Source organism: Hemicordylus capensis, chromosome 4 (assembly GCF_027244095.1).
Source record: "Hemicordylus capensis ecotype Gifberg chromosome 4, rHemCap1.1.pri, whole genome shotgun sequence".
Taxonomy (NCBI): Eukaryota; Metazoa; Chordata; class Lepidosauria; order Squamata; family Cordylidae; genus Hemicordylus; species Hemicordylus capensis.
In genome coordinates this window covers 64,393,389-64,415,495 of record NC_069660.1, presented here as the reverse complement: position 1 = coordinate 64,415,495, position 22,107 = coordinate 64,393,389, and the positions used below count along the sequence as shown (strand labels likewise).

The following is a 22,107-nucleotide window of genomic DNA, read 5'->3' as shown; positions in this document are numbered from 1 at the left end:
GGAAGTTTATTTGCTCTTGTTGTTATGAATGAGCAGTGTTTGAGTGGTAAAATGCATTTTGTGCCTTACTTCCTCAGTATGCTTTAAAATCCAGGTGTGTATATGTGTATTTATTTATTTATTTATTATAATTTGTCTGTGGGGGGGGGATTCATTACAGTTGCTCCAGACATATGTGGTGCCCCATTAATCCCAACTGGGAGTGTGCATCCATTGAAACCTGAATATAGCATTGGAACGGCCGTTCAAGTATTCTGCATTCCACAATATTCTTTTCCTGATGAAACCATAGAGATGACTACAGTGTGTGATGGCTACAATTTGTGGGACCCTCGGGTGCAGCCTTGTTTCTGTAGGTATAAATACAGCTCTAATGTATTCACATCTGTTGCTTCTACCACCAGTACCCAAGGCAGATGCTATTTCCTTATTGTCTAAATGTTCTTCTGGCTTTGATGTGGTAAAAAAAATGTATATTGAATTATTCCAATAGTTTGTGTATCCACACGTACATATACCTGTGTGTGGTGATCTTAATAAAATTAATGAATGGTATTTTAATTGAGTGACCTTTCCCCAGATTGTAAATATCTTCTATTGTAACAGTATGTCTGCTACAGGGTATACCTCATTCCATGACTTGTTTCCTGATTAGAGATAGCCTCCTGGCATTCTTTGCAGGAACACATACCTCATTATAGTGCTACTGTCTGTAATAAAATAACGTGAATACAATTCAAAATGATCTTGATAAAATAGAATGCTCTGAAACTAACAAACTGAAATTTGAGAGAGAGAAATGTAATATTTGGGGGGAGGAAATCAAATGCACATGGATAGGATGGGGGATATCTGGCTTGGCAGTTGTACTGCTGCAGGGAAGAGGAGAGTTTGTGTGACTGCACAGATGACTTGTAATGATAGTAAGATTTGAGGGAGGATTAGGCCTCACTTAGAGCAAATACACATCCCTGCCTGTGAGTAAAAAGATAGGGACCAATTCAGTTATAGATGCATGAGGGAAATTATTTTTCTTTATTGTATTGCTTGAATCTGTGTTGCCTGATTATTGAAAACCTCTCTCTCTTATCTGCTATATGAAAAGATAATTGTTCTTATTGCATACCTTTTTAAAAAAATGTGATGATAAAACCTTGTTGGTGAAGTGTGCTACTCTTCTTTTTGGGTCTGCCTTAGGCACACACCTTTGGCGGCCTAGGACTGCTCAGCCCTCCTAAAGAGGGTTTTGCCACTTTTAACTCTTCCCCCCGCACTGGAATTTTATATGGATGGAAAGTGGGTTTTCCTACATCAAAATAAAGTGGACAGTGGCAGCTTACTGTGAATCCCTTTACAATGAAGGATTCACCCCATTGAACTCCCCCCTTCCAAGGATGTGCACAGAACCGGTTTGGCCAGTTCGAAGATGGGGGGAAGGACCTCTTTAAGGATGGTGGAGGATGCTCTTATCCTTCCCGCCACATTTTCCCCACCAGTGTTGCCTTTTAAAATAGTCCGGTGTGGTGGCAGCATACCTCCTTGCTGCCCCGGTGCCACCTCTGACTGGAAGTTGCCGCTGTGCATGCACACGTTGCAGTCCAAGGAGGCACTGGGGCAGCAAGGAGGTACACTGCCACCCCACCGGACTGTTTTAAGAGGCAGCGCCAGTGGGGGAAATGCAGTGGGAGGGGTAAGAGAACCCTTCCCCATCCTTAAAGAGACGACCCCCCCCACCTTTGAACTGGCAGGCACCGGTTCCATGCACACCACTACCCCCTTCCTCCTCTAGCTCTTGTAGGAGCTATGACGTGACTACTCAAAGAACATAAGTTACAAGTAAAAAACTTTTGTGTGTGTTCTTTCTGTGCATTTACTGTACATCTATGGGAGAATAGCAAGTTGTCTTACCTGGAAGGTGGGTGAAGCTGTCAGAACAAAGAGTTAAGAATACTCTGCTGAAAGCAACATAATGTAGTGTTTAATGAAGGTGGAGGGCTGAGCCCATATGACAGCCTGGCAGACTTCTGAAATCATAACTTGTTGACGGCAATGAACGTTGCAGTAGCTCAAGTGGAGTGGGTCAGGACCAGGTATCAAGCAAACTGGTATGCAAGTTTGATGGTGGGGATGATTAAGAGGAAACGATATTGTGACAAGACTTTGAACCTTTTGCAAAAAGAAGAGGAAAGGATGTGTGTGTGTGTGTGTGTGTGTGTGTTTTCTGGGAATATGGAAAGACAGAGCCCTTAGAACATCTAAAGAATAGAGAGTTCTTTTTCATCTGAAGCTTGTGTTGAGAAGACGGGCCCACATTCTGACTAAATTACTCAACAGAAGTCCCATTGAAATTAATAGGCATGACTAGCTTGTCCTATTTCAATGGGACTTTTGTCAAGGAATTTAGTCAGGATGTCATCCAGGGAGAGCAATGTCCAGTGTGAAATGGAAGACCAAACCACCACAGGCAATTTTTTTAAAAAGGTTATTGATGGTGAGAGTTACAGAAAGTGCAGGAAATTGAAATTGAGTTCTTGCCAGGGGATTGGTATTAGACTGCCACCAGAGAAGTGACAGGCAAACTTGCCAAAGAATGTGGGGAAGTATGGAGTTGGAATGGATGGGATGGAGCAATTGACATTACTCAGGAACCAGTCTTGTAGAAGATGCATATGAAGGGCACCAGCTGTGATGACTGATACAAGTCCCAAAAGTCACTCAATTTGTAAGGGCAGATTGTTGGGAGGAATGCAACACTTTAGAGATGAAACGAGACAAAGTGCAGGTTCAGTCTCATAGAAGGAAGGCTTTGGCAGCTGAGGAATCAAGGGATGGTTCTGAAAAACTGGATGCATTTGGAATAGAATAGGGAGGATATTTTGAGGTTGACAGACTAAGATGTTGAAGACAATGGAGCATGGAACCAGCATGGTGGACAATGAGATAGTGAAATGAGAGACAAGCCAACTATTTATGTTACAGTATCACATATAGCTTTCTTTGGAACATAGCTTAGAGATTTGCAACTAGGGCATCTTATATCTAAGCCCAAGAAATAGATGCCCCAAATGATCTCATAATCATCTCTGTGCTACTTGGTGCCTCTTTTTCATAGTTTCAGGGCCTGTAGGAAAGGAAGCAGTTTCTGAGGCTGATCTCTAGTTCAGATTAAGCTCCACTGTATAAATTGAACCTCAGATGTGGAAAGGAATGAAAACACACAAAATAAAAGCAGGCCTGGCCCAAGCCCCAGTAGCCTCTTAGGTGGTTTCACAGGCTGTTGTGAAAAGCAAAGCACTCCATATGCCAGTTTCCCATCTCCCACCCACAGTATGCAGAGCACACGAGCCATTCCCCTGATATTCTCACCTCTCTAATTTACCCAACTGCAAAGAATGATGCAAGCTATCCCCCCCCTTCTCCTATCTTGAGATAGAAGTGGCTACTGCTGCTAGTCATTGAGACTATTCACACAAGCGAGCAAAACCAGGCTAAGGGAGCCCAGTCCAGTTCCGCTCGCTGGTGTGAACCACCAGGATTTGCCACATGTCAGCAAACCCACCAAAATAGCCACCTCGTTAAACAAGGTTAGGGGGTGAGCGCTCCCTTAACTACGTTAAATTGACCATGTGTTTGTAGCCATGGTGGGCACATGCGAGGAGGGGGCTCCCAGTAATGCACCACTTCGGGTGCCACATGGTAGTGTTTTTCTGAGCCTGACCCCCAGAGCAGCTGAGAGAGGCATGGGCAGCTCCAAGGATGGAACACCAATCATCTGCAGGTAAGGTAAGGTAAACCCTCCTCCCCCACAGTTAGCCCCCAAGCTCTTCTCACTGATCATGAAAAGAGCTTCATTGTTTCTTCCTTCCACTTAGCCATCCTGTTGCTTGAAAGGGCAGAGGACAGGACATAGTGCAGAGGGAAGTCCAGAGGAGCCCCTGGTGGCGCAGTGGTAAAGGAGCCCCTGGTGGCGCAGTGGTAAAACTGCCGCCCTGTAACCAGAAGGTTACAAGTTCGATCCTGACCAGGGGCTCAAGGTTGACTCAGCCTTCCATCCTTCCGAGGTCGGTAAAATGAGTACCCAGAATGTTGGGGGCAATATGCTAAATCATTGTAAACCGCTTAGAGAGCTCCGGCTATAAAGCGGTATATAAATGTAAGTGCTATTGCTATTGCTAAGTGTGTGGAGGACTTTGTACTTCTTCATGGTCTCTGTGTCCTTCATACTATTGGGCCTCCTTCTGCACCAGTGCATTCTCAGGAATGTTCCAAAGCTTTAACTCAATGTTTTTTAGTAGTAGCCTCACCCACTCTGGAAGTTACTGATATAAGAATCTTTTGTCTTTCCTTATAATTTTAACTTTTATTCCTACTCTCTGCTTGTATACTACTATTCAGATTGGATCTCATTCTTCCCTGCTTATTTCCTCTCGCTCCATCTTGAGGGATTTCTCTCTCATATTCAATTTATATCTTATGGCCAGCAAAGTAACATTTAAAAGATGTTGTTCATGTGCTACCAAGCTTCCACTGACCAGCAAGCATCATCAGTGCCTTGTTTGCTTAGGTGAAGACCATATTATTGAGTCATGTCAGCATTGCCTCACTAGGCAAGCGAAACAGAATAACTCTTCCTGCTTTCAAGTCCTCCTGTTGGGGAAAGTGTTGTCAGCTTTAACTCTTCTGACAATTTTGAGAGTGGCCATTGACACCGAAGGGGCAGAAGAAGGATCATGCTCCAGCCTCTGAATCCATTCAGGCAAAAACTGACAGTCACAGGACTGTCCTTTCTGGGTCCGCCACCCAGTACCTAACTTGGTGGTGGTAAAGGCAGCTCAGTCATGCTTCCGCCAAAGATCCTTATCTGCTCTGTCAGACAAGGGCCACAAATTGGACTTGGTGGGCCATAAACTCTGTTCTCTGGTGGCCCTGAAGTTAAAGCTGTCCAACTACCAGGACTGTAGGGCTGCTACCAGTACATCTTGTGGGAGAAAATGGCATCCTTGGTTAATCTCTTGTCAGTGGACAAAAAAGAAGTTGCCAGAGTCATCTTAGAAGAGGGGCTGCCGTGTAGCCAAGCAACAGATACACTCTGCTAGCCACATAGACAACTGTAGTTCCAGGGCTGTTGAATCTAAAGTAGCCATTCTTTGTCATAACTGGGTTAGATAATTTGGCCTGGCTCCAGAAACACACTCTAGTATAGAGAACCTTCCCTTTGATGAGGAATTCCTCTTTGGAGCAAAAACATGATATCATGGAATGGGTTCATAAGCTGCTCAACACAGCCAAATTCATGAGTTTACTACCATGCTCTTCTAAGTTTCCCAGATCTTCATGTTGGTCTCAACACCCACCATCCAAACAACATTCTCAGTTGTCTTCAAACCATTCTTCCCTTTGCTCCACCAAACCCCAACAGTAGTTCAGAGAAAAATCTTCCTATTCTTCTGTTAAAGCTGCCACTGCCACCAAGCAGAAGCCCTTGGCTTATATTAAGAGATCCTGGCCTCTGTTGCTGCATGGCTTCCTCCAGATTATCCCCATTTCTAAATGCTGGGAAAGCCATCACTATTGACCATTCGGTACTTACAATCATTCATATTGTTTATGCGATAAGAGTTTATGGAGGAATAGCTGTCTATCCCACCACTTTTCCACCATGTGTGGAAGATCCGCACCACTGCTAACACATGTCATGGATCTCCCTGACAATTTCCAGTTTAACCACTGCCACCAAGTAGACTTCTGTGCTCTAGACTGAGTCTACCACAACAGCCTTTCAAATTTCTGTTGCAAAAACAAAATTTGATAGGGTGGTAAGGCCCATGGGGTGGAGAAAGAGAAGCTAAAATGTTTTTTAGACAAGAAATGTTACTTTGCAATTAGTTCAATCAAAAGTTTATTTATTTATTGTATGTCTGTACTGCCTGATACAGAGATCCCCAGGTGGTGTACAGTTAAAACATAATATAAAAATATAAATATAAATATTTTTTCACACAACACATAATCAACTTGTGGAATTCTCTGCCACAGGATGTGGTGACAGCCAACAACCTGGATGGTTTTAAGAGGGGCTTGGATAACTTCATGGAGAAGAGGTCTATCAACGGCTACTAATTGAAGGGCTATAGGCCACCTCCACCCTTAAAGGCAGGATGCCTCTGAGTACCAGTTGCAGGGAAGTAACAGCAGGAGAGAGGGCATGCCCTCAACTCCTGCTGTAGGCTTCCAGTGGCATGTGGTGGGCCACTGTATGAAACAGATGCTGGACTAGATGGGCCTTGGGCCCGATCCAGCAGGGCTGTTCTTATGTTCTTAATATAAAACAGTTAATATTCATAAAACAGATAAAAAATCTCAATGAATAAACATATTAAAGTTTACTTCTATCTTCTATATATATAATTCTCTAAGGCATACCCGTGGCTAATCCCGTGTGTGGCAGCTCTCGCGAGAGTTCGCAAGCAGAAGCACTGAGGTGACTGGGCAGTGGAGATTCCATATGCAGACAGGGAGAAGGAGCCCGTGAGAGCAGAAGCACTGTGGTGATTGGGCAGTGGGGATTCCATATGCAGAGAGGGAGGAGGAGCCTGTGATGGTTAAGTTCAGTTGGAATGCAACTGTTACTGGTCGGAAGATGATCTTGATTGTAGAGGAAAGGAATCTATCCTATATAATAAAAGGCTAAGTGCGTGTCCATGGCTTTGGAATGTTGGCGTCTGCGTCCCTGTCTCCCTGGGCTGTTCTGGGCCTGCGCGAAGCGCAGGCCCAGAACTGTCCGAGGGAGACATGACCGCCGACACCAGGCGGCCATGCTGGCCGGGTCTCTTGCTGCCGCGTCTGGGAAGGGAAGGGAAAGACGTCTGGGAAGGGAAGGGAAAAGAGGGAGGAAAGGGATTAAAGTAAAGCGGTGTCCCCCCCCCCCGAGAGAGGGAAAAGGAGAGCAAGAAAAGGAAGGAAAGGAAAGAAATGAAGAGCAATAGAAAGAAAAAAGAAAAAAATGTGGGGCAAGAGAAAGGAAGAAGGAAGAAAGGGGGATAAAAAAACCTAGCGCCCATTATTATAATGGGCTTAAAAATACTAGTCTATATATAAAAGGATAGTGGTCAGGGGTCTGTGAAGAGAGGGGTCGTGAGGGAGGAAAGTACTTTTTCAGGAGGAGGAGGCTGCCATTGTGTGAATTAGATGAGGGAACAAGATCTGCTAACTCAGGAAGGGGGAGAGAGAGAGAGAAGAAGAAGAAGAAAAGAAGAGAGGAAAAGAAAGAAGAGAAGAGTGAGTGGAGGAGAGAGAAAGAGAAGAAGAAGGGAGGGAAAGAGAAAGAAGGAAGGGCAAGGGACGGGCCCGAGGGCCTGTCAGCAGCCTGAGGGGAATGAGCAGCCATGGCGGTGCTTATTGGCAGCAAGGAAGGGCCCACTCAACCTCTGCTGCTGTCTGGGGCTACTGAGGCCATTGGCAGAAGCAGGCAGGCAAGGGATGGGCCCGGCCTGTCAGTGGTCTGAGGGGAACAAGCAGCCATGCCGGTGGGGCAGCGAGGAAGGGCCCGGTCAACCGCTGCTGCTCCTGTGGGCAGGAGCAGGGCTTGGGTGAGGGTGGGGAGGTCTCTGGGGATAGGGGGCTGCAGCTTGGCCAATAGGTGCCAGCAACGCTGCAGCCATGACCAAGAGGGGTGAGGGGGATGGAGTAAAGGGATGGAGGAGTGACCAAGAGTGGTGAGGAGGATGGAAGCAACCATATAGAGGAGGAGCAGGAGTGTGGCTCAGGTGAGGGTGGAGAGATCTCTGAGGTGAGGGAGGCTGTGGCAGGGGGTAAGGGGAGCAATCAGGTACTAGCGTGCAGCTCTGTTGCCAGATTTGGCTTTTTTAAAGCCAAACTTTGGGTTACAGCCCATTTGACTCATGAGTATACACCTAAGGTTCTGGTCACCCTGCTGGTTTAAGCTAGTTTTAATTAAAAGCCTGGGGATACCGGCACATCTTCAGGTTCTTCCTATAAGCCAACAGAGAAGGAGATGCTCTTATTTCAGCAGGGAGCTTTACAAGTTTAGCACATATAAAACAAAACCATCAACCAAAAGAGCATAGGGAACAAACAAAATGTGGGCAAAAATGCATCCACTAACCTGACTGTCACAAAGCCCTTAGAGTCCTTGATAAACACCTTTAGCAACTCTTAGTTCTTTTTCCTCAGTTCAGCCTCGGGTTCTTGGTTCTTTCCAGTTCTTAGGGATTTCTTTTCTGCAGAGATTTCACCTCTCTGCCAGTGATTTTAACACCTCTGTGCCTGCAGTTCTTTAGTTCTGCAGCCTCTCTCATACTGTTTTTTCTCCAAGTCTTCTGCTTTGACTGCAAGCTGAACTCTTCTCTCATTCTGCAAGTTACTCTTCAACTCTTTCCAACTCAACTTCTTCACTCTTCAACTGGTGACTTTGGACTCTCCCTGTCTGCTAAAGTAGCCTCCTGCTCTACAATTTTCCTCTAAACATTTTAAAACAACCCAATCAGTACAATTAATTTTCTTCATTTTACAAAATAGCCAATTAAATCCAAGTTCCCTTTCCCTCAAAATTAACTCAGTACATTGCATCGTTTTCAACTGAATCTTGCTTGAGCAAGAAGCCATGACCTTTTTATCCTGCCAGCTTTCATCTTATAGAGGGACTTTGAAAGCATTTTATAATCACAGTCTATTTACAACAATGATGCAGTTTTGGGAATATCAATGCAATAACAATACAATTCATTTACAAGGGCTTATTTACAAAAAATCAAGAGCTCTAAGCATCATTCCTCCACAGGACCCTATGCTTGCCTAACAATGAGGTACATTCAGAGATGGTCCCTTGATCATTTCGCCCTAAAGTTCATCCTCAATCCCTTTGGCTGCATCTTCCCCAATAATCTTTGCACTCAGCTAGCCTGGCAGTCCATTTGCTGGAACCTAGCTTTTTGCCATTTGCCCAGCCTTGGCCATCAGTCGCTATCGCTTCAGAGGCCTCCATCACATGGGATGCCCACCTATGAGACAGAGGAGTGGACGGCCTCTGGACATACAATGAGAGACAGCATGACAAACGTTCTTGAGCTTCTCTCTATTGTCAAGGCTTTAAAGACCTTTCTTCTGGATTTGCAAGGGCACTGCATTCAAATTGCAGTGCCCGGTCATGGCCTATATACATGTTTGCGTATACACCACGGTCATGGCCTATATACATCACCAGGGAGGCTCTTCTTCCTGGAAACTTGTGGGTCTGGCTGATTGCAATTGGGAAAATGTAGAGGACACCCTTTCTCCAAGACCAAAGGAACATGTTGCCTCTTGATCTCACTCCTTTTCCTGCCCTGCTGCAATATTGAGCATTGTGAGAAGAGGCAAAGAGGTTGTGTGCCACATCTCCTGAAGACTTGGCTCAGGAAATGGGGATTGAGTTGCCATTTGTGACATTCTGCATTGCTTCTGCTGATGGCATCTGCTAGTGCGTTGACGGTCCTCTGTGTGGACTGAGATCAGAAATACATGTTTGCGTAGATGCCATTCCCTCCAATACTACTACTACTGCTACCCAAAGTATTCAGAAAATCAGGGAAGACAAAGTGTCTTGTATTCTAATATCCTCCTGGTGGCCTTGCCAATTGTGATTCCCAGGCTACTGGAATTATTCCAAGGGACTTACCCGCAACTCCCATCTAATCCTTGCTGTTCTATACAAAACAGCTGGGTCCTTCAGTCAAACACACAGATTGCATCTTACTGCCTGGAAGATACAAAAATGTCATTAGATCTTATGCTGTCATCTATTTTCCTGATCTTATGTGGCCAGGTGGGAATGTTTCTGCACCTTTGCTGCTAGATCTGTCCCTATCTTTTCTCCCCCTCTCTCAGTTGTTCTAAGTTACCTGCTTCACCTCAAGGAGTCTGTCCTGTCCTCTTCTTCCCTAAAAGCCCACTCATTGTGGTCATAGTGGTCCATGGACAAGATCATCAAACATTTCCTCAAAGGTCTTCAACAGTCTCATCCTTCAGCTCCTAAAATCCTTCCGATGAGGGATCTGCCTTTTGGTGCTCTCTCAGTTAATGAGGGGCCTGTTTTGAAATGATGGCATCCTGCAACCTTCAGCTGTTAATTCTGAAATCTGTGATTTTTGGTCATTATGACATCAAGTGGGAGAATTAGACACTCTGTGTTCAGACCTCACCCCCCCATCCCATTCATTTTAATATGGAGAAAGTCATCCTCCAACCTGAAAAACCTCTTCTCTGAGATAGTCTTAATATTTCACATTTCCCAAGACATTGTATTACCAGTCTTTTATCCTAACCCCACTTCAGGCACAGAAAGACTTCTCCATGCACTGGACATTAGGACAGCCCGGTCCTTCTACTGGCATCAAACTTCCCCCTTTCACAAATCTCCCTTCCTACTCATCTGTAATGTGGATCCGAGAAAGGTGACCAAGTTTTGTCGCAATGATTATAACTTGTGATTATCACTTATCACAGGTATTATTAAACTGTTATGAAATTGCCAAGTAACCTCTTCTGTGGAGAGCCACCAACCATTCTACCATGTCAACCTCCACTTTCAGTTTTTGACCATGGAATCTCTCTCACTAAACTCTGTAGATAGGCAGTGTGGGCACAACTATCTTCCTTTATACAGCATTATGGCTTGGAACTCCGAGCATGTTTGGAACACAGCCTTTGGAACCAGCTGCCCCACCATTCAGGTTGGTTAGCTAGCTAGTAGCCCAATAGTAAGAAAGACACAGAGACCATGAAGAAGAATGGCAGATTGCATATCTGTAACCATCCTTCTTCAAATAGTCATCTGGGCCTTCACACACCCACTCTCTTCCCCTCTGCAGCTGGTTTCTTTATCTTTCTCCTTTTAAGTTGTAGGAAACTGCTGTGGAACTTTGAACTGAAGGGGAAGGCTTTAATCGTATCAAAGCTTAAAGGAGGCTACTACAAAAAACTGCTGATGAAAAGCTTTGGAACATTCCCAAAGCCTCTACTCAAGCACAAAGGAAACCCAATAGCAAGAAGGAACAGATGACCATTTGAAGGAAGATAGTTACAGGTAATTAACCTGCTCTTCCTTCTGCTCTGTGTCCTGTCCCATCCTGCCTTTTCAAACAGGAGGGAATGGAACAGACAAGTGGCTACACCACTGCTGCTGCCATCACTGGGGTGTAGAAGCAGCTGCTCATCTGCCACTGAAATGGTCAGTGAGGAGGGAGCTGGAAGCAGCAGGCTGGCAGAGATTACTAATCCACTGCCTGAGGTGGCTGCCTCACCAAATCTCATTAGTGGGCCATGAACAAAAAAACCTTATAGTGATAAGGCTTAGAGGAGAAAGACAGCTTGCTCCTTAGTGGCCTCTCTTTGTGCAGAAGCCACTTCAAATTAAAGGGCAAAGAAGAAGAGACTAACTAAAGCACCAGTTGCAAGGAGACATGCAATATTTGCTGAACTGGACTTCTGACTTGGTAAACATTATCAAAGAATCTTATCATGGGGATGTATCTTGCCAGATACTATAGCACAAAGTGCCACGTGGGACACTTTTAAACAGTGGTGTACTGCTGCAGGGACAGGCAGGAATGCAGTCCTGGCACTTTCCCCCCTCCAGGGACTCAGAAGGGACACGAAGCCCTTGGCTTTCTATGTGGAAATAATGTGCTGCTCCTGCTATTCCAACCATTTATTACCATTCTTCTTGTCTTTGAGGCATAAGAAGCTGCCTTATACTTACTTAGGCCCTTGGTCCAGCTCGATCAGTATTGTCTACACTGACTAGCAGCGGCTCTCCATGGTTTCAGGCAGGGATCTTTCCCAGCCCTACCTGGAGATGCTGCCAGGGATTGCAAATAAGACCATCAGCATGCAAATCCTACATTGGACTAGTGTCAACATCCTAAAATGAATGACTGGGAATGCCCACTGTTGTGAACTACACCTGGTTTCACACTCTGTATATGCTAAGAGGGAAAGTCACATCATACATACACTGAATTGGTTCTTGGAGATGGTGACCATGTAGGATCTGGGCATGCAAACAGAGACAGAGGAAAACAGACTCAGAAAGTTCAATGGGATTTATTATAGAAAGTTGCTCATCAAGATAAAATTCAAACAGATCATCCAAATTAAACATGTTTCTGATTCAAAGTGTAGTGCAGTGTGCCTGCCTGTCCAATGTGTTCGTATGCATGTGCAGTCAGTAATTACAGCTGTCTAACAAATCCTAATAAAACATTTTAGAGAGAAACAGAGAGAGAAGAAAGAAGGGAGGGGCTTAGGAAAGGAGATGGCAGTGTTTAGTAGGGAGGAGGGGAGCAGGCTGAGTTGTTGAATAGGCATCTCACCAGTCATGGAGAAGGCTTCAAAGGACTTGTTCATTGCTAGGCTTGGGAATGATGCAGGCTTCAAGCAGTCAAGCAGGCTGGTGGTAGATAGATGCTCAGAGCAAGGCAGAGAGAGCGAGCACCATGGCTGGGTAGTCTTAACTTTTCACTACACAGCAGAAGTCACAGACAGTCCCTTTTCCATGTCTAATTCCTGCTTTAGCCCTGCGGCTTAAGCAGCTAGCTCTGGGGATTGTTCGAGCAAAGATCAGCTGGCTAGGCAAAGCTTTCTGATTTGCCATGTCCAGTGACCCCTTTTTGTACCATCTGGATCCTATAGATCTGCACTAGGAGTTCTTTCAAGATAGCCATTTCCGTCATGGATCTCAAAAGTGTCACTCTTATCTTAAAACTTCCCTCTCATGACAAAACTGTTTCTTTGTTAGACTTCAGTTCAGAGCAGCATCCTCTGCATACTGTCTTTTTATTGTCAGGAAGCAATTTCTTCCTCTGTTTGTTCTCTAAACATCTGCATTTCTTAAATTGTTGGTCTGAAGCCACTCTGGGAAGAGCAGAAGGTTTCAAGTTCCCTCCCTGGCTTCTCCAAGATAAGGCTGAGAGAGATTCCTGCCTGCAACCTTGAAGAAGCCACTGCTAGTCTGTGAAGACAATACTGAGCTAGATAGACCAATGGTCTGACTCAGTATATGGCAGTTTACTATGGTCCTATGTTCCTATGTCTTTGCCTAAGAGGCAGGCTCCTAGTGCCTCTTGCTCCAAAGAGTGTTAAAAAAGTCAAAAGGGATTGTTTAAGAAGGAAGAAGGTAAGCTATATGTGTGAGACAGCAATTAAATTACTTCTTGTTTACATCCACCTAGTGTGTAATTATAAAAAATAATGTTCAAAGTAACAGAAAAAGGGTACATGTGTGAGGCTAGTTAATCAATGCATTTGACTAAGGCAGAACAATATAGGTAACATCAACATGGTAAGCATTCTGTCAGGGGAAGAAAAGGATTAGCTTCCAGCTTGTCTCCTAGGAGTTAATCATTTCACTTCATTGGACTCTTGTTGCAAGGAGTTCAATGATTCTTTGCAACTTTTGCTACAACTTATTAAATTCAAATGTGAAAGATTCTGGGAAAATAATCTGATTCCTCTGTGTATTTAGTGTGCTTTAGTATTGTTTATAATTGTGTTTTCAGTAAGAACTTCACCTGACACTACAGTTCTCAGTATCACTCATGGAAGAGTAACCCATGGGAAGAAAAGAAGATATGAGCCTGGAGATAATGTCACTGTTGAGTGTCAAGCTGGCTATACATTGAAAGGGCCATCTATGATCAGATACATTGGTGGGAATAAGTGGTCACCTGAATTGCCTCATTGTATTCTGAGTATGTATAAGATTTGGGACTATATACTGACACTTACCAGGCATTCTGCTTCAGTTGTGTGTTTATTATTATTTTTTAAATGAATGTATTCCCTGTCAAGGTTGCTCACCGAATAACATATTAACACTAAACAGAATAAAATCACTAACATTAAACCAACACAAAAACTGATTTTTTTTCATCATATGCAAAACACACATATACACACCAACAAAAACAACCCACATGTTAAACAATGTCATTTGCCCCTATGTGTTTTATTTTTTCTGGTGTAAAAAGTGCAGGAAACACAATGAGATTTGGACCATGGTGGGAGTAGGGTTAAAGCTACCCCTGCCATAGAGCCTACCTGGACTTTGCACTAGAAAAGGCAAGCATGCTAGTAAATTTGATTACACCTCCATGGCCCACTGTGACAAATCTGTGGAGCACTACATCTACCATGACTTGGATACATTAACAGTACCAAATGTACTCATCAAGCCAGTACTCATCTTCTCCCAAGTGATTCTATTTACCTGACAAGATCTGTTGGGAGGGTGTTGCTTGATGTGTAGGCATCTGCTGAAGCTTGATTGTCATACACATGAAATAAGGCCTTCTGGGTGATTGGCCCAGGGCTATGGAACTTCCTCCTGGAGGTGATCTGTCCAGTCTCCTCCTTCCTGGTCTTTTTGTTTGGTTGAGCTTTTGGCTGGGAAATATAGAATCCCATTCTGCTTTTATTTTTGGCCTTTTCAGTTCTGTGTTTGATTACTGATTTTAATTATTTATGGGTTTATGGTATTATTTTTGTTGTCTGATTTGTTGTACATCACCCTGGTTGTTTTTTGTTTGTTTGTTTGTTTGTTTTAATGAAGGGCAGCTTAAAACTGTAAACATAATAAAATAAATAAATGCTGTATTTGCAGCTCCTCTTTGCCCTGTAGTTTGGATGTGAACAGAATCCATGGGAGTGTGACGACATCCATGTGTCTCGATCTTTGCCTTGCCTGGCTGGTGAAGCCAACTGAGGAGGGAGTGGACAATTGTGTCAAGGGAGATTGAATGCTTCCTGGCTACTGTCCCATCAAGTCTAAAATGGTTGGTGGCCCACCCTCTCCTGAAAAAGTCCTCCCAAGGCTCCAGGATTTGTGACAATTATTGGCGAGTCACCAATCTGCCATTCTTGGGCAAAATGCCTAAGCATGTAGTAGCGACACAACTCCAGGACTACCTAGATTAAACTGACTGACCTCTTCCAATCTGGCTTCTAACCCTGTTTGGGGGCAGAAGTATCCTTGTTTGTTCTGGAAGATACAACAAAAACAGCAAGAAGAACCCTGAAATATAGTTTTCACGAGTCATAGGAGCAAACAGAAAATAATCCAAAATAGATGTTAATATATTTAATCCTTAGATGGTAATCAACATTTATATGTTTTGCACCAGCTGCTCCCATTGCTGTCTCAAGTCAGACTGAGCCACAATGACCCATGCCCTTGTTAAATCTGGACTGGATTAACATGAAACGCTGTACATGGAGCTGTCATTTAACTCTTCAGCAGTCCATAATGCAATCATGAATCTTGATTGACTTAAGAACCATGGACCATATTATATTGGTCCTCTGTGAGCTGTACCAATTTGTTTCCAGGTGTGATTCAGAGTGCCCTAACCTTTAACCTTGCTTAGGGCCAAGGTACTTGAAGGGCTATCTTTTCCCATATAAATCAGCCAAGTTGCAGGGAGGCCTCTTGAATGAATCAGCCAATTTTGCAGGGAGGCCCTCTTGCATATGCTGCCTCCATCTGTGATCCATCTGGCAGCTACAAGGGATAGGGCCTTCTCTGTGATAGCCCCTTCTCTGTGGAACTCCCATCTTCAGAAAACCTGCCTGGCCCCCTCGTTGATATTCCAGCACCTTTTTAAAATGTACTTTCCCCAACAGGCTATCCCAACCATTGCTAGTTGATTTTTTTTAAAGTGTTTTGGGCTTTGATTAGGGGTGTGCAATTCGGATTTTCGGTGTTTTGATTCGGATCCGAACCGAAACACCCCTGCTCTGTTTTGTATCTGAATATGGCCCATCCGAATCACCCGATTCGATTCGGATTAAAAAATGGGTCTCAGGGGCAAAATGGTGGGGTGGGGTGGTAGTGCCTAATGGGTGGAGGCTACCACCCAAATTTCAGGGGGATTGGGCAAAGGGCTGATTTTTGTTGAATTATTGAAGTTTTAGTGTCTTTGGGGCAGATCGGGGGCAGAAAGTGGGATCTGGGCCAGAAGAGTGGGGTGGGGTGGTAGTGCCTAATGGGTGGAGGCTACCACCCCAATTGCAGAGTGATTGGGCAGAGGGCTGATTTTTGGTGAATTTCTGAAGTTTACGTGTTTTTAAGGTTTTCCCCCATTAGGTAGAATGGAGGGTGTATCGCTTCACGTTGGGGGGAAAGGGGTGGCCTAGAGCGGTGTGGGGTTGGTGGTAGTGCCGGGAAGGGGCAAGGAAGCTACCTGATTTTTTTCAAAGGATTTGGGCAGAGGGCTGATTTTGGGTGAACTGTTGAAGTTTACGCGTCTTTAAGGTTTTTCCTCATAAGGTATAATGGAGCTTTCAGCAGCCCCATAAGTGCACTTGGGGGTTGCTGGGGTGGCCCAGAGCGAGTGGTGGTGTAGTGCACATAGGGTGCCAACCACCCCCATGGGTTGCTAACCCATGGCGTACAGGGTTCTGTTGTTTCTGAGGTATTCTGACTTTCTGAGTGTGGATTCTATGATAGCAAATGAGATTTTCAATGAGACACCATGAATCCACTCTAATTTGCTATCATAGAATCCACACTCAGAATACCGCAGAAACAACAGAAACCTGTACCGGTTGGCACCCTATGTGCACTACACCACCACTCGCTCTGGGCCACCCCAGCACCCCCCAAGTGCACTTATGGGGCTGCTGAAAGCTCCATTATACCTTATGAGGAAAAACCCTAAAGACATGTAAACGTCAACAATTCACCAAAAATCAGCCCTCTGCCCAAATCCTTTGAAAAAATTCAGGTAGCTTCCTTGTCCCTACCCGGCACTACCACCAACCCCACACCGCTCTAGGCCACCCCTTTCCCCCCGACATGAAGCGATACACCCTCCATTCTACCTAATGGGGGAAAACCTTAAAAACACGTTAACTTCAACAATTCACCAAAAATCAGCCCTCTGCCCAATCACTCTGCAATTGGGGTGGTAGCCTCCACCCATTAGGCACTACCACCCCACCCTTCTGGCCCAGATCCCACGTTATGCCCCCGATCTGCCCCAAAGACACTAAAACTTCAACAATTCACCAAAAATCAGCCCTTTGCCCAATCCCTCTGCAATTGGGGTGGTAGCCTCCACCCATTAGGCACTACCACCCCACCCCACTATTTTGCCCCTGGGACCCGAAATTCAAGCAGACGTCACATCAGACCTTTTTGCATTGAAGTCAATGGGAGGCAAAAAGGCGGGAAATTCAAATAGACGTCATAGCTCAAAATGGAGGGGGGGAAAGAAGGCCACAAAATGGAGCTCCGAACCATCCGAATATTTCGGATCTGAAACGGGTGATTCGTTTCGGATCCGAAATTTTTCGGATCTCTTCAGGGGTGATTCGGTTCGGATCCGAATCACCCGAAATTCGCTGTTTTGGTACAGATCGTTCTGTACCCGAAACGTTTTGCACATCCCTAGTTTTGATGTCCAACTCTTTTTGCTGCATTTTGTATTTTAATTGTGTTTTTATCTTTTTGCATTTGCAAGCCACATAGGTGAAACTTGGGGATAGTGTAAATAAATAAAGATCTATCACATGCAGTTTGGTGCATAAATACCGCAGATAAATATTTGACTAAAAGTTTAAGATTTCAAAATCAGCAAAATTAAAACAGACTAATTAAAATGCCAGAGTGAATAAAAATGTTTTCACCTGGCATTGGAAGGTCATTATTTGTCAGTGCCAGGCCAGCTATACAGAACTTGTACTTGAGGCACATCCTCACTACAAGGAAAGCCAATTCCCCTATCATCACCTGCCTAAACTCAACAGAAATAGGAATCCAAACAAAGATTTCAGCAGATGATCTTTGCATCCAGGTAGATTCATTTGGGAGAAAAGAGCCTTGAGATACCTCATTCCCAAGCCATATAGAACTTCACAGATTAATATCACTAACCTGAATTGCACTTGGACATTCACAAGCATCTAGTAGAATTGTTTCAACACTAGTGAGATATGATCCATCATATAGTTTATGCCATTCTGCAGTCAAGCTGCTGCATTTTGAAGCGAAATTTTCCAGGAGATCTTCAATGGCAGCCTCAAGTGCAGTGTTTACAGTAGTTAAGCCTGGCTATTACTAGGGCATAGAGCTAATCAGCTATTTTTTGCTATTCCTCCTATTTATCCTCAAATAGGAAACTGCCTTCCTTTAATTAGCTATGCTTAGGCAGTTTGCCTGGCAATAGAGCACTGAACGTTGGCAGTAGCACACTGATTTCTCCTACAAGAACAACAACATGTGATACCATAAGCCAGGAAGGAAGGGCCAATGTTCAAGGTACCAAGAGGACCTAGTTTTGGCAGTAAGATAATTCAGTGCTAGATAAATTTCATTGCTAGCCACTTTTAAGCACATTTGCAAGGGTCACTGCCAAAGTAGATAGAGAAAACATGGATTTTTCAGAAGCACCAGAAGTAGATGTTCTGTGTAGAAACATGCAACCTTCACTGTTTTAACTTTATAATCTTGGGAAGGTATGATCAGGAGTCTGAGAGGGTGGGAAGAGGGCTGATTCACCTTTTCCTAGCTGCCATTTTCCTGCTCCAAATTGCTCTCTACCACCAACATAGGGCAAAAGCAGAAGAGGGGAGATTTGTGCAGCGAAGTGGCTAGTTAGGAAAACAGTTTACTGCGCCTCTGTTCCCGATCACAGCTTCCCAAGACTAGTTCTATTAATATATTTTTAAATTCAAGAAAATGTTACAGTGAAGCTGTGTGCAATGTCTAGTTTGGCCTAAGGGATAGCATTTGAAGATACATTAGGCTACAATCCCACAAAGACTCACTTGGGAGAAAGCCCCATTGAATTATTGGACTTAATTCTGAATTAATAAAAGCAGTAGATCGACAGTAAAAGCCCAATTGAATAAAGCATAGACTCTGGTATTTAACCACCAGTTCCAGCACAAGCCCCATATTGTTTTGATCCAGGTCTTTGAACTGGCCCTGCTTCCTGCACAAAAACATCAACAACCATATGTGCTGCTGCTTAGTTACTAGGCAATGGAACTGTGTGGTGTTAGGCCTGGGGGTGGGGTGGGGGGACATGTTATTACTACTGCTGGTACCTTGCACTCCCAAGTCTGTCTTATCATCAGTCCCATCTCCAGGCAGCTTGTTGAGAAGTGCACATAGGAGGAAGGCATTGGGACTGTTGCTTGTCTTCAGACTGGGGTAAGGCTGTAGGGTGCTGTGGCATCAAATTGCTTTCTGGTGGCTGTATGAAGCTAAGCTCTTGTCTATAGCATTGGTGTCTGGAGATGGGGAGCTGAGCATTTTGGACAGTGAAGGAATTATGACTGCAAGAAGTGGCTGATCTATCCCGCAGTCTCTTGCACACATTTAGCACACTTCGTTTCCTTGGGGCCCTGGCCTTGGCTGCTATAACAGCATACCTACAGAGCAGCTCACCAGGACTCATCATACCAGGACTCGCTGGTAGTGGTGTGCACGGAACTGGTGGAACATAGGAGACTGCCATATACTGAGTCAGACCATTGGACTATCTAGCTCAGTATTGTCTTCACAGACTGGCAGTGGCTTCTCCAAGGTTGCAGGCAGGAATCTCTCTCAGCCCTATCTTGGAGAAGCCAGGGAGGGAACTTGAAACCTTCTGCTCTTCCCAGAGCGGATTCATCCCCTGAGGTGAATATCTCGCTGTGCTCACACATCAAGTCTCCCATTCATATGCAACCAGGGCAGACCCTGCTTAACTATGGGGACAAGTCATGCTTGCTATCACAAGACCAGCTCTCCTCTCCAAACAGGTGCCTACCTGTTTGAAGGGGGGGTATCTTTAAGGATGGGGTGGGGTGTTCTTACACCTCCCACCTCATTTCCCCCACTGGCGCTGGCTTTTAAAACAGTCCAGCAGGGAGGCAGCGTTCCTCTTTGCCGCCCCAGTGCCTCCTCTGACTGGAAGTCGCCACTGTGTGCGCACACATCATGAGCGTGTGCAGTAGATCATGCAGCAGAACATGTGCATGAGTGTGTGCACATCACAACATGCGTACGTGCAGTGGCAACTTCCAGTCACTTCTGATCCGAGGAGGTACTGGGGCGGCAATGAGGTACGCTGCCACCCCACTGGACTATTTTAAAAGATGGCGCTGGTGGGGAAAATGCAGCAGGAGGAATAAGAACACCCTCCCCCGTCCTCAAGGAGACCCCCCACTTCGAAGCAGCCAAACCACCGGTCTTTCAGACTGGTTCAGAGGCCCTTTATGGTTCTGTGCACATCCATACACACTGGCTGACATGCTACGCAGCCTCCCACACACTTTTAGCACACCACAGGCACTGCTGCATCTTCCTAATTGCTGTTAAAGTGCACACTTGCACAAACACTAGAATTGCTTGAGGGATTTATATGAGCACACAGCCATTGAAAATAATGGCTGTTCAATTGCACAGCTCCCTTGTGCAATTTCGGCATTTGTGCAAGTGTGTGCTTTCACAACAGCCATTAGGAAGATGAAGCAGTGCCTGCAGTGCACTAAATGTGTGTGGGAGGCTGTGCAGTATGTCAGCCAGTGAGTCTTTAAGAGCTGCTCTATAGGTATGTTGTCATAGCAGCCAAGGCCTGGGCCCCAAGGAAACAAGTAATGGCAAAATGGTGTAGCACACAATGTCTGGCCAAGACAGACTTTTATTCCACTTCTAGGCCCTAATAGACTTTAAAGCCTGAATTTGCAAAAACACTTACCTGGAATTTTCTTTAACACACTAATGTCTAAGCAGCAAGCAGGGCCATTTCCACATAGCCTGTGGCTGGATCACTGGCAGCACTGTTTTCTGGAGTGTGCAGGAAATCTCAGTGAGTGCCTCCTGGATTACAAAAAAACAATTGAAATACATCCAAATACAGCTGTAGATTAGAACCTTCAAGGGCAGTACGAATTTACTGCTGATGTAGCCACCAGTCTAAATCAGTAGCTTTTCTTTCTATAATATTAATTTTGTTTTGTGAGAAACTCAGTTATCAGAACACTTTTTCTCCTTTTCTAGGTTTTTTCTTCATGCTACTCATATCTGGTATGTAACTGCTTGAAACTGAATGAAAAAAACAGAGATACATTTATAAACTCTAATGTATAGGACTAATGTTTTATACAATTTAATATGCTATTTGCAATACCAGAATATTAATGGGGTCATAGAAGGCATAGAATTGTCCAGCCCAAGTTAAAGGTTGACTTCTTGACTAAGGCTGCATGTGTGCTGCAGGAAGAACTGCCTGTTGCTACACAAGGATTCCCAGCTAACACAGCACCAATGCTTGCTTCTGTGTGGGCGGTGGGGATATACCCTGACATGCAAGATTCCCAGGGACATATTTTTGCCTCTGCTACCTCCACTCTCCCATGCCCAGAATAGTGATGCATCATACCACCCACTACTATTATCTGCCTGCTTGTTACACTCTCCCTCAGCAGTAATAAAGATGCTATTGCATGATAAATGGTTAAATGTGGACAGAAAGTGGATAAATGGTTTCCACTTTGTTATCTCAGCTATGCTTCCATCTTTAAAAACAAAAAACACCCCACCCTAGTGAGAGAAAGATTAGGTGGTGACAGAGGGTGTAGTTAGGGCGTGGTTGGGGCAAGGATAGAATGGATGGGAGAAAGTAATGGAGTCTCTAACCCTCCAAACCAGTTCTAGTTAGGGGGAAGTGGCTGGAGTGAAGGCAAATGGGGAAAAGAAAGTTGCAGCCGTCTCTTCATCCCTGTTCTCAAAAATTACTCCATCTTGTTAAATGCTTACAAAATGTTACTGGCATTTTTCTAGTAGTTAATTACAATCAGGAGAAATGATGGGCAAAAGTTATATCTAACCATTTCTACTATTTGTTGCTGCTACTACTTCTACTACACATTTTAAAAAGACTGTATCACTCAGTTCGGCACTGATGCTGAAATTTCTTTCATCATTTTCCTATGCTCATAACTGAGACCAAAATCCGCAAATAATTACATTTTTTAATAATTCAATAATTTGCTTTAAAGTGCAATTTAGAAGTCACTGAACTCACTAGGGCATACTTCTAAGCAGAGAGCTTTATAATA

The 22,107-nt window shown here is 44.4% G+C and overlaps 1 protein-coding gene and 1 long non-coding RNA gene across 9 annotated transcripts in view; one reads left to right on the top strand and one right to left on the bottom strand.

Moving 5' to 3' along the window:
* Positions 1–22,107, top strand: part of LOC128323388 (complement receptor type 2-like) — a 44,009-nt gene that overhangs the window by 12,805 nt on the left and 9,097 nt on the right. For 6 of the 8 annotated variants that reach the window (XM_053246422.1, XM_053246421.1, XM_053246423.1 and 3 more), the window contains 3 exons: positions 161–352; positions 13,557–13,748; positions 21,047–21,073. In XM_053246422.1, the coding sequence (XP_053102397.1) occupies positions 161–352; positions 13,557–13,748; positions 21,047–21,073 (411 nt within the window). Of the gene's footprint in view, positions 1–160; positions 353–13,556; positions 13,749–14,659; positions 14,704–18,173; positions 19,774–21,046; positions 21,074–22,107 lie in introns of those variants that run through there. The other 2 variants (XM_053246418.1, XM_053246419.1) reach the window with 2 other exon arrangements.
* Positions 5,883–21,029, bottom strand: LOC128323391 (uncharacterized). Its single transcript, XR_008306247.1, has 3 exons — positions 20,745–21,029; positions 9,677–15,037; positions 5,883–8,480 (listed from the first exon to the last, which is right to left on the bottom strand). It is a non-coding gene; the product is annotated as an uncharacterized LOC128323391 (long non-coding RNA).